Here is an 11,595-nt window from a genome sequence, read left to right on the forward strand (position 1 = left end):
GAGGAGCGAACAGTTTTACGGCACTTGGTGATCGTGTTTGCTCTACATCTATGGGAACAAGCAAATTTACAGACTTCTGTGATGTGATGTGACTCGCTATGTATCTACAAGAGCAAGCATTTTGACAGCCTTTGGTCATCCAATTTGCTCTACATCTAACAGGAGCAAGCAGTTTAGAGGTCTTATAAGTTGACGTCAGAATTCCTTTTACGAGTTTTTCGAGCTTAATTTTAGATGAATTCATTGTTTATGGTTTGTTTAATATGTTAAGAAAAAACGTTAATTAATGTAACCAATTCATTTTATTAGTTGTATATCGACTTAACTGTCGAACACCACACACCATTTTTATATTTAATTTAAGTGGCAAAAAAAAAAAAAAAAAACTAAAAATAGTTATGATGAAATTTGAAGAAACTTTTTGGATTTTGAGGAAGATTGTATTATAAGTAAAGAAATATTGTTTGTTAAAAAAAAAAAAAGTATGTATGAGTGTGGGGTGGGTAAAATTCTAGATTTAAACGTTGAAGACGAATTCGTACGATATGCTAAGGTTTGGGACTAGTCAGTGAGACATTTCATTTACCCCTGATTGGTTCGAACTAAATTTTGATTCTAATATAAAATTAAAGTCAATAATTAATTTTAATAACGTATTTTATGGATTCGCAATTTTTCAATCACACATCTAATCACTTTTTTTTATATTAAAATTTACTAAAAATTTGATTTTAATACATGCAAAACAATGATTTAAATATTTATTACAAGGTAGTGCTTCCACTCACAAAGCACCAAAAAGGATTTGCTTTATACTCCTCGCACTAGAGGAATGGGCATATTATTTTTTTTCTTATTACGAGAAAAAAAAAAGGTCGCTGCAATTATTGTGTATCATCTAGTTTGGAATTGGATTCTATGGATCCAACAAAGCAGGTGCCTACACGTGATGCTTATGGCGAACATTATCATATCAGTTGTCAGCATATATACCCCAATCGTTTTTCCCGGCGTACACGTGTACGTCCAAATGCCACTCTTTCTTATCACCTCAACCTCAATCCTATCTATAACACGTGTCCTAAACGGGTTGCATGAACAAGATATTTACTGAATCGATGACAGTATATAATCAGCTCCCGCATCCACCTCAATTGTCCCCCGCCAAATTCAAATCGTAATAGGAAACTCACAATTTTCTACAATGACAAACCCTAGAGTTTTCTTCGACATGACAATCGGCGGCCAGCCTGCCGGCCGCATCGTGATGGAGCTGTTCGCTGACACTACACCGCGCACTGCCGAGAACTTCCGCGCACTCTGCACCGGGGAAAAAGGCATCGGCAGTAGCGGCAAGCCTTTGCACTACAAAGATTCGACCTTCCACCGCGTCATCCCTGAATTCATGTGCCAGGGAGGAGACTTCACCTCCGGCAACGGCACTGGCGGTGAATCAATCTACGGGTCAAAATTCGACGACGAGAATTTCGTGAAGGAGCATACCGGGCCAGGTATTCTTTCGATGGCGAACTCCGGCCCGAACACGAATGGTTCCCAATTTTTCATCTGTACGGACAAGACTGAGTGGCTTGACGGCAAGCATGTGGTGTTTGGGGAGGTGGTTGAGGGTATGGAAGTGGTGATGGCCATTGAGAAGGTTGGGTCCGATTCTGGAGAAACATCCCAGCCCGTTGTGATCGCCGATTGTGGCCAACTTTCTTAAATATTTAAGCGCTCTGTATCACTAGCCACAGCAAGAGCGAGTGTGGCACAACATCAAAACTACTAATAAATAATCTTATTACTTAGTGCCTATTTGATACAGATGAAAATCAATTTTTTAACAGTTTTATTTCATGAAATTTGTATTCAATTAATTATCGAAATGGTAATTCAAGAAAATCCCATTTTATATTTTCAATTTTGCTCATTAGTGAGCAACAAATTTTTCAAAAAATGCATTTTGTAATAATATTACGATAAATAATGTATGGTCAAAAATGTTTTGAATTTGAGTGTGATACTATTTTTATTAAAAAAATATGTTATTGCAATTTGGTCAAATCACTGTTCAAAAATACACTTTGACGGAAAACAAGGAGCTCAAACATGGGCATAATATACCATATTTTACAAACATTAAGCTCTCGTTTGGCCTTTATTCTTTCAAATTTTAATGTTTGGAATAATTTTTTTTTTGAAAAATATGTGATTGAAAATTAAGGAAAATTTTTCAATTTACATATCATATTATTTTATAAAAAATTATATGATTGAAAATAAGAATGAGAAAAAAATTAAAAGAAAAAGAGGGCCAAACGGGGGACACACTCCTCATCCACGCCCTGAATTTCTAGCAGGGCTCGGCCCAACAGGGGTGAAGATAATAGTTTTAATTTATAGATTTTGTGAAATTTATAAATATTATATACCACAGGGTTCTATTTATTTTACGAACAAAATCGTTCGAAAAACATGAAAATGAAAGAATTTTGTTATTTGTATACTGATTTTTTGATATTTTGTTTAAATTTTAAACTGTTCAATAGGGTAATGTCATGTGATAAAGTGTACACGTAACAAGGTTCAAAATGAAAATGTGAAAGCATCAGATGCTTTGAAAATTGAAACCAACTGCTGTACGAAAAAGAGCCAATGAGAATAAGCCACGTTAGCAATGCAGCAACCCTACGGCATGATAAATTCAAGCAAAGGGGTACGACTTTTACTTGTGGTTAATAAAATCTTATTTGGGATTCCACTGTCTGACCATTTCAATTCAATGCTCTAATTTGAAGTGGACCCCACGTAAGTCTGACTAATGTAAATCTCCCACTTTACTGATGGACTATTTTGCCCTTGTTTATATTTGGTTTATAGATAATTCTCGAATTAAATTGGAATGGAAATGTAAACTTGGGTTATGTCAAAGTTATCTTTTTACCTCCAAATATCAAATATTTCATTGTTCACTAAGCACCTGCTTGATTGAGCCCCATTAATTTTTATTACATTACACTTCATTTTTCTCTTTTTTATTTTCAACCACACAATCTTCCATAAAATAATATTACATGTAAATCAAAAATTTTTCTTTCATTTTTAACCACTCATTTTTCAAAAAAATACTATTCCACCCATTAATTTTTTCATGTAATGGGGGCTAAACAGGGGCTAAATAATGTGTTGACGGACTAAAAAATTTGATTGACAATTGCCCTTCTTCATAATCTCGTCTTTTGATGGCCTCAAATCAAGGCAAAATTTAGGCACTATTTTAGTCGCATTATTTGAGAAAAATACATTTTTAAACGGTGATTTGATATCGTTTCAATCATTTATTATTTAATAGAATAATGTTATGTGCAAATTCAAAATTTTTCCTTATTTTTTATCCACACATTTTTCAACAATTTACTATTCCAAAATATATTTTTCAAAAATAACGTGGCTCAAACACACACTTAATCAAGATATAAGTTTATCTTAATTAAATGATCAAGAGACTTGAACATTTGTCCTGTTTGATGAGGATAAAAATTCGATATTTGGTAGAATAAATTTTAAGTCCCATAGTATATATGATTAAAATTAATTATTAAAACTAATTTTAACTTAAATTTTACTCAAAAAGCATTAAAGATTTTATAATAGTATCACTTGAGTCATAAAGCAGATTACAATAACAAAAATACAAAGTGACAAAATAGTCAACCAAACCGGCCGACGACTGACTGTGACACCCTGCACCACCTGGCGGGGGCCTACTGACATAAAAACCCCCGCTCCTATTTCAAACAGTTCTTTCTGCATTAAGACAGAGAGAGAGAGAGAAAAAAAGAAAAAAAGGAAAGTCAAGAGATCGCTGGTTATTCCGTGTTTCGTGTCCTCATTCTCATTTTATTATTCAGCGGGTTGAATTGGATTGAAATATATCCAATCGTCCACCACAGTTGATTCCCACCAGATTTGCCACGCGGTTTTATTAAAAATTACCAACTGTACGCTCTCATCTCACCTCACTTTCCCAATTCTTCGAAAATCTGTTTCAATTGGTAGGCACTTGAGTTTATCAAATTCAATATTTATTAGACGATTAAGCTATTTTCATGATTGTTATTATGTTATAATATATTTATTTTTCCCCATTTTTGGTTCCAGTTACTTGAGTAAATTCCATGTTCTACTGATTGTTTTCTTTTAGTCATCGGTTAATCGGAAATTTGCAACTGAATTTCGGTCCTTTTCAGTTTGTGAATAGTTGTGACAATTTGGATATATACAATGGGAGGAGTGTGTTCTGGAGGGACGGCTAAGAAGAAGACGAATAATAAATCATTGGAGGTTGAGCAGGAGAAGGCTTCAGGGTTTTCAGGAAATCCATGTTCTACTGATTGTTTTCTTTTAGTCATCGGTTAATCGGAAATTTGCAACTGAATTTCGGTCCTTTTCAGTTTGTGAATAGTTGTGACAATTTGGATATATACAATGGGAGGATTGTGTTCTGGAGGGACGGCTAAGAAGAAGACGAATAATAAATCATTGGAGGTTGAGCAGGAGAAGGCTTCAGGGTTTTCAGGAAAGCTCAAGCCAATGGGGAGTTTCGGAAAGAGGAAGAATGATGATTATTACCCATATCCTGATGAAATGGATGGTTTTGAGAAGGGGCAGCCCAATCTATACGACTCTGGTGAGCTGTACTTATCGATTTCAAGAGAATTGAAGTCATCAACCCCCGCTAGAACACCAGCAACTAAGGTATCTATAAACTGTATACGAAGTTGTGTGTTTGTGTTCTTTTTCCTGTTTCTTTTAATAAAAAAATTGTGATGCGGTGAAAATGAGTCTTGAAGCTTGCTTCTGAAGAGTTCACAGGACGATAAGGTGAGTTTTTGCCGAGATAGGGATTTATTGAATGATTTGTGGAATATGCTTTTGGTTGTGCAGATCATTGATTCAAATTGAATTTGCTAGAATTAGAATGAAACTGAAAGGAGATTTGATGTTAGTTTGCACTTGTGGTGCTGTACTATGAAAAAATAAAATTGGAGGTTTCAAAGAGGAAAATCTCTTAAAATAGTTTCATAGCTTATCGGGCAGGTAAAAATTCTGGAGGTATGAAATAGTTTACATGAGTAAATGGAGTAATTTTGGCTACGATTATAGTGCAACACGGCAGCAGTTGGAGACATTGTATAGACAAAAAGAAAAAGGAAGAGAAAGGGGTATGTGGACCCTTTATACTAGCTGTTTTGATGGGGAATGGAGGAGAAACAACTGTATTTAATATATTTTGTAGTTTTTTGTTATTTCAGGAATGACCTTGGGCAGTTCTAGACCGGGTTCACAAACAATGTGGACTTTCTGTTTAACATGACATGCATTAATAAAAATCCAAGAAAAAATAGACAATGAGAGATGCCTAGCTTTTACGTTTTGTTCTGAGCAGACCATTTCTTCATAAACATGATTTGTCCTTTCACTTCATGGAACTTTGTCTCAGAAGCAGATGTAGGTTACGAACATTACCTAGCTTTTATGTTCTGTTCTGAGCAGACCATTTGCGAAAATGTTCGAATTTGCAGGGTATTTAGCATTTCACGCCTATTGCTGTGCTCAGTGCCAGTACTGCTAGAATTTTCATTTTGCTCTTGCTATTCCTTTATCTAATAGATAAATATGTGTAATGTTACTATTTGAATAATCATTATGCATTTCATTAATCTCTTTCTTTTCCTGGGAATGAACCAAGGAGAAAGAAGTCTTCTGAAAGATGGCATCCTAATAATATGTTACAGCAAGTTACTATTGTGACAGGCACCTCAAGTGAGCTCATTTCTTGGGAAGGCTGGCGTCATGGGCCTAGAGAAGGCAGTGGAAGTTCTAGATACCCTAGGCAGCAGCATGACAAATCTGAACTCCGGCGGATTTACAACTGGTGTGGCTTCTAGGGGAAATAGGATATCTATACTGGCATTTGAAGTTGCCAATACCATTACCAAAGGTGCAAACTTGTTGCAATCTCTTTCGGATGAAAATATCCAGTTTCTGAAAAAGGAAGTTTTACCTTCAGAAGGGATACAAAAGTTGGTTTCTACAGACATGAATGAGCTTCTTAGTCTTGCGGCTTCCGACAAAAGGTGCTTCCCTGTTATTTCCTGCTATAGCCTGCTCTTAATTACCAAATCTCTCTCTCTCTCTCTCTGTGCCCCCCCTCCCGTACTCCCTTTTTTATAATATAATTCTTACTGAATGAAATTGATTTTTAAGTTGTTTCTTTTGTTAAATATTAAAGTGTGTTCCCTCATTATGCAGGGAGGAATTTGATGTATTCTCTCGTGAAGTTATCAGATTTGGAAATCTGTGTAAAGACCCACAATGGCATAACCTTGATAGATTCTTTTCAAAGTAAGTTGGACCTATACTTAATATATTACGTAAGTTATGATTTCTTTAGAAATTGAAGGACATTTACTGAATTGGTTCCATGTTAGGTTGGATTCACATCCTGACGTTTATAAGCAACCAAGAGAAGAAGCAGAAATGACAATGCAAGAATTGTCCACTCTGGCTCAGCATACTTCTGTAAGTTCCATCCTTTATCACTGGTATGAATTTGTATTGCTGCGTCCTACCCCTTTTACCCCTTCATTGTTATCCATTTTCAATGCACACATAATAATTTATTTGGGTAAAATATTACTTGGACCTGCATACCTGCGATGCCAAACATTTCAACTAACACGTACTGCCATGTTCTAGTCACATGTGATGGGTCTTAAATTCAATTTATGGTGTGTTTCTTTTGGTAGTAGTATCAGCTTTTGAACTGATCACCATGTTAGATAGAGCATTAATGAGGCACATAATGCATCTGACCTCTGGGAGATGGAAGGGGTGTTATTTATTTTTATTTTTTATTTTGGTTTGGGTCACAAATCTAATTTGTGGTATATAGTTGTGGATCGAGTATTCCTTTGCGTAGGTACATCTGTTACATTTCTGCTTTATATAACTTGTTTTAGCATGCTTGCTACTATGCAAGTTGGCAATTGTTATTTAAATCTCAGCTGAATGTAAAGTAATTCAACCTGAAATTGGCTCACGACTGATTGATGACACAAAAACTTTCATGAATAAAAGAAAAATCGGTAGAAACTCTCAGAAGTCAAAATCATCAACCATTTGCATTAACTATTAAATATCCAGACATCTTTCATTTTCTGTCTAAACAAGTTTGTCTGTTAATAATGAGAATTTGCCTCATAATGTGTCTGCAGGAATTGTATCACGAGTTGCATGTTTTGGACAGATTTGAACAAGATTATCGGCAGAAGCTGGAAGAAGTAGATTCTTTACACCTCCCTAGAAAAGGTTACATGTCATGTTTTCGTTAAATGAAGCATTTTTAAACTGATTTCTTTGTTTTTCTTTTTATATTGGTGGGTGGGGGTACAACTGTGTTAGTGAATGGATTGTCCTATTTGACAGGGTATTAACTTACGAACACTTTCCCGATAATCTAAGGTAGATGAGCATTGAAGAATTTTTTGTTGTATCCTCACCAAAGTTGCATTGATACAGACACGGCGACATGTGATGTTTTCTAATTTAGGACATGGGCACATTGATATAAATTCTTTAAAATTTAGATATCTTCATTTTTATTCTTTTTAATATAGGACACGGCAAGTGCCATGTTGAATACTTGCCTAAGGAACATCCTAAAGTATCCATCGAACATTAGATATTTAAAAAATAGACAAAAAATAGGACACATGTGACTTGTCAGACCCATGTGATGACACTTCTCGAAGCCAACACACTGTCCAAGTAGGAGTGTCGTGCTTCATGGCTCCTCACTGTTCAACGGTGTCAACTTTTATTATGCTTTTGTTGTCACGGGAGAAATTTTAACTTTTGAGTTTATTTCTTCACGCATCATAAAATTGTTGTATTAAATACGTGGTTCAGCCTTCACGATCTGCATTCTTCTGTCGAGGCCAAAGTTTTTTAACTCACATTGATCTTTTTGGTACTACAGATATTGATATCACTTGTATAGATTGCTATTCACATGTTCTGCAATTCATATATGAGAAATGTTAAATTGGTCTGGTCTGCATAATTTATGTTAAAGTTAGTGTTGTTCAAGTTGGTTGTGGGCAAGTATCATATGTATTTTCAACACTGTTTGTACATCAATGAAGCACTCATATTTATAACTTCTTATGGGTTGTGTGTTCGTGGTTTGCTGCTTAAGGTGGATTATCTTACTGTCAAATCACCTCTTTTGTAATTGTAGGAGAGACACTCACTTTGTTGCGAAGTGAGGTTAAACGTCAATTTAAACTTGTAAGGAGCTTGAAAAAGAAATCTCTTTGGTCTAAAAGTTTGGAGGAGGTACTCATTTGAATCACTCTCGTACAATCGAATTATTATTATTATTTTTCTTGTACACGATATTGGGATTATTTTGTGACTACAGAAATACCACTTAGATTATAGGAACTATGAAGTCTTTCCCATTAGAAATACTTGTGGTGATGTCACCCAGCACTCAAAATTGGATTGTTATTTTACCCTATGTAGGTGGTGGAGAAGCTTGTTGATGTAGTTACTTTCATTCATCGAGTTATTTTAGAAGCATTTGGAGATAATGGTATGAATAATTACACATTATTGTTGCTCTCTACTCTCTTTACCCTTTCTTTTTTTACACGAGGAAGGTGGAACATAAGATAGAAATTAACTGCATGAGATTTTGCTAAGGATATATGACATTGTGAAAATAAAATTGAATAATGTAAGGTAATTGGCAAACACAAATGACCAATTTTACAACGATGCGTCTTCTTCTCGCTGCTATTTCATGAATAGAAGAGTTCTGATTGCTGTAGATGTCCAAGAAGTACTTATGCCCGTTTGAATCCCATTAATTGGAAAGAAAATGAGTTTTGAATAGCATTTTTAGGAGAATGTGTGGTTAAAAAGTAAGTAAAAGTTTTGGTAGAAAGTGTAGAATATTTTATTGCGTAAATGTGTGGTTGAAAATGATCATGTAACAAACCATAAAATAAATTAATGAGAATAAACAGGCCCTTAGTTTGCATATATATTTTTTTTCTTTTTTGACACCATTGTCCTGCTAGATTTATTAAAGCTCTTGAAAGAAAAATAGAAAAAATATTGTCTGTAGATTTTACTCTTGCAGAGCATGCCATCATTTTCTTTTGAACAACCATTTTAAAAATTTACCGTTGCTTCTGATAATTAAGGTATATCGTTTTCCCCTAGTCCTCCAAGCCCCTTTGTGAACGGGATAGTTTTCATATCCACAATGCAAATGCTGAAAAAATTCTTTACTTTGAATTTAAATGGCTGTCATTACGTAATAAGGTAATTATTGTCTTGGCATACCACAAAAATATGAAGTTCCACTGCAGCGTTAGATTTGCTCCAATATTGAGCATGCAACTTATTGTGACACCTTATTGTTTAGATGAAATGTGATATCCATCTCATTAATTTAAAATAATAATAATGTTATCATGTATCCTGTATTTTATAGCTTATCATTGTAAATTTTTATTTTGTAAGAATTGTGGTTCAGATACGAATTTTTCTTACTTCCATTTTGTGCAATAATGTCAGGATTGACGTCAGCTGGCAAGATGCCCACAAGCAAACCAGAAAAGCTAGGTGTTGCTGGTCTTGCTTTACATTATGCTAACATAATTACTCAAATTGATAACATTGTAAGTTTGACCACTTTATTCATTTAATAGCGTGATACACATTTTTTGCAAACTCTCAATGTGTTTATCTTGATGGAGTTTAATGTGATTTTAGGCATCACGCCCTACCTCTCTTCCTCCTAATACGAGAGATACATTATATAATGGGTTGCCATCAACTGTCAAAACTGCTCTTCGCTCCCAATTACAGAAAGTAGATACCAAAGAAGAGGTACGTTCTGAGGCCCTTTTTTTCAGTGTTATATCTTTAGTTATTGTTACTTTGAAGATTTTCCTTCTTTCTTTTCTTCCTTCTTCCTCGGGGGTGGGGTGGTGTTGCCTATATTCTTCTGCACATTTAATATACATTTATCTTTTATCTGTTTTTTTGCTTCTTGTACCTTGTGCTCTCTGGATTTAGTTGGTTGGTTATGCCTATTGCAGCTCACAGTTCGTCAAATAAAAGCCGAGATGGAAAAAACTCTCCAGTGGCTTGTTCCAGTTGCAACGGATACTACCAAGTGTGTACCATTGATATCTGTTACAAATATTTCTCTCTTAATACGAAAATTTCTGTATTTTTATGAAACTGAACCCTATTAGCCTTTATTATTTTTCAGCACCTTCGTCGTACCGTTTCATTTTTAATCTGAACTTTGTGGGACTTTATATGCTCATGTAGTATCTCTGATCATTTTTCCTCATGTTTGCAACTGATAACAGAGCACATCAAGGGTTTGGATGGGTTGGAGAGTGGGCCAACTCTGGGTCAGTCTCTCCCTCTCTCTCTCATGCTTGAGCATAAGCTGAGGCACAAGACAGTTTTATTTTCTCCGAAGCTCCTCTTCATAGTACCACAATCCAGAAACTTACTGTTTGCTCTTTCTGGCAGTAACGAATTCGGGAATAAAACAGGCACTCAAAATAACCTGATTCGCTTGCAAACGCTCTATCATGCTGACAAAAAGAAGATCGACTCCTACATCCTCGACCTTGTCACTTGGCTTCACCATCTCATCAGCCTCGTAAGATATAGAGATAATGGAATTAAGGCTCTCCCAGCACGATCTCCATCTCACAAGGCATTGAATTTACACGCAAAGACATTTAGCATTGACGATAAGAGTCACAGAGTCCAACTTTCCCCTGAGGATAGAAATTTGTTGGAAGTGGTCATGAAAAGGAGGACGTTGGCCCCAGGACGAAGCAAAAGCCAGGAATTCTTGACTGAGAGGAAGACGAAGAAGAAATTATGTGCGAGTAGGAGCACTGGGTGTTCTCCCCGGAGAGGATTGGAACCCTCAAAGGCTGATGTTCTGGACATAATGGATGGGTTAGATTCAAAATTTTTAGCTCCCAGATGATTCATTCTTTTATTTGATAATGAGTGTGTGTGTATTTATACGAATCTCTTAGGCATCATGTATATAGTCTTATCTTTAAAGGCATAATATGGCTTGATATTCAAACATGGAAGTTTTGTGTTTTCATCAACCGAAGGAAAATATTGTTACTTTTGAGGGCAGTTATATATACTTTTAAAGGAAAAAGGCATTAATTTTAAAATTTACCAAAAGATAAAACTCTGTAGTAGGGACACATGCTAAGAAAATGTCTTAATCCCAAGTATATAATATATTTGGGACACTTCAAAACAAATTTTGCACTAAGTTTGGTGGGGGTGGGGAGGCGTGGATTTGTTTCTTTTAAGAAGGGATCAGATTGGTGAAAATGAGAGTGCCCATATTGTCGTAACCAGGCTTAGGCTGGACACCCATCTCGCATGTTCAGTGCGAGTGTCGACCACTCATCACATCCCCGTAAAACTTGCCTGAAGGATCATGTTTTTCTATTAACT

The 11,595-nt window shown here is 35.5% G+C and overlaps 2 protein-coding genes across 4 annotated transcripts; both read left to right on the plus strand.

The window, feature by feature from the left end:
* The first annotated feature begins 1,136 nt into the window (after positions 1 to 1,136).
* Positions 1,137 to 1,857, plus strand: LOC111392169 (peptidyl-prolyl cis-trans isomerase-like). Its single transcript, XM_023017438.1, has one exon. The coding sequence runs from the start codon at positions 1,205 to 1,207 to the stop codon at positions 1,721 to 1,723; it is 519 nt and encodes a 172-aa protein (XP_022873206.1). The 5' UTR covers positions 1,137 to 1,204; the 3' UTR covers positions 1,724 to 1,857.
* A 1,968-nt stretch (positions 1,858 to 3,825) lies between these two features.
* On the plus strand, positions 3,826 to 11,257 carry LOC111392176. 3 transcript variants are annotated; one of them, XM_023017444.1, is made up of 14 exons: positions 3,826 to 4,055; positions 4,251 to 4,367; positions 4,572 to 4,758; positions 5,818 to 6,140; positions 6,316 to 6,408; positions 6,495 to 6,585; positions 7,281 to 7,374; positions 8,306 to 8,403; positions 8,593 to 8,662; positions 9,655 to 9,758; positions 9,853 to 9,969; positions 10,182 to 10,258; positions 10,461 to 10,505; positions 10,630 to 11,257. In XM_023017444.1, the coding sequence occupies exons 2-14, from the start codon at positions 4,285 to 4,287 to the stop codon at positions 11,099 to 11,101; spliced, it is 1,854 nt and encodes a 617-aa protein (XP_022873212.1). In that variant the 5' UTR covers positions 3,826 to 4,055; positions 4,251 to 4,284; the 3' UTR covers positions 11,102 to 11,257. The 3 variants fall into 3 exon arrangements, with proteins under 3 accessions (XP_022873212.1, XP_022873214.1, XP_022873213.1); XM_023017446.1 differs by having other exon boundaries at positions 3,826 to 4,001; XM_023017445.1 differs by lacking the exon at positions 3,826 to 4,055 and having other exon boundaries at positions 4,162 to 4,367.
* Positions 11,258 to 11,595: the final 338 nt, after the last annotated feature.

The sequence above is a fragment of the Olea europaea genome, unplaced genomic scaffold (assembly GCF_002742605.1).
Source record: "Olea europaea var. sylvestris unplaced genomic scaffold, O_europaea_v1 scaffold894, whole genome shotgun sequence".
NCBI classification, from domain to species: domain Eukaryota; kingdom Viridiplantae; phylum Streptophyta; class Magnoliopsida; order Lamiales; family Oleaceae; genus Olea; species Olea europaea.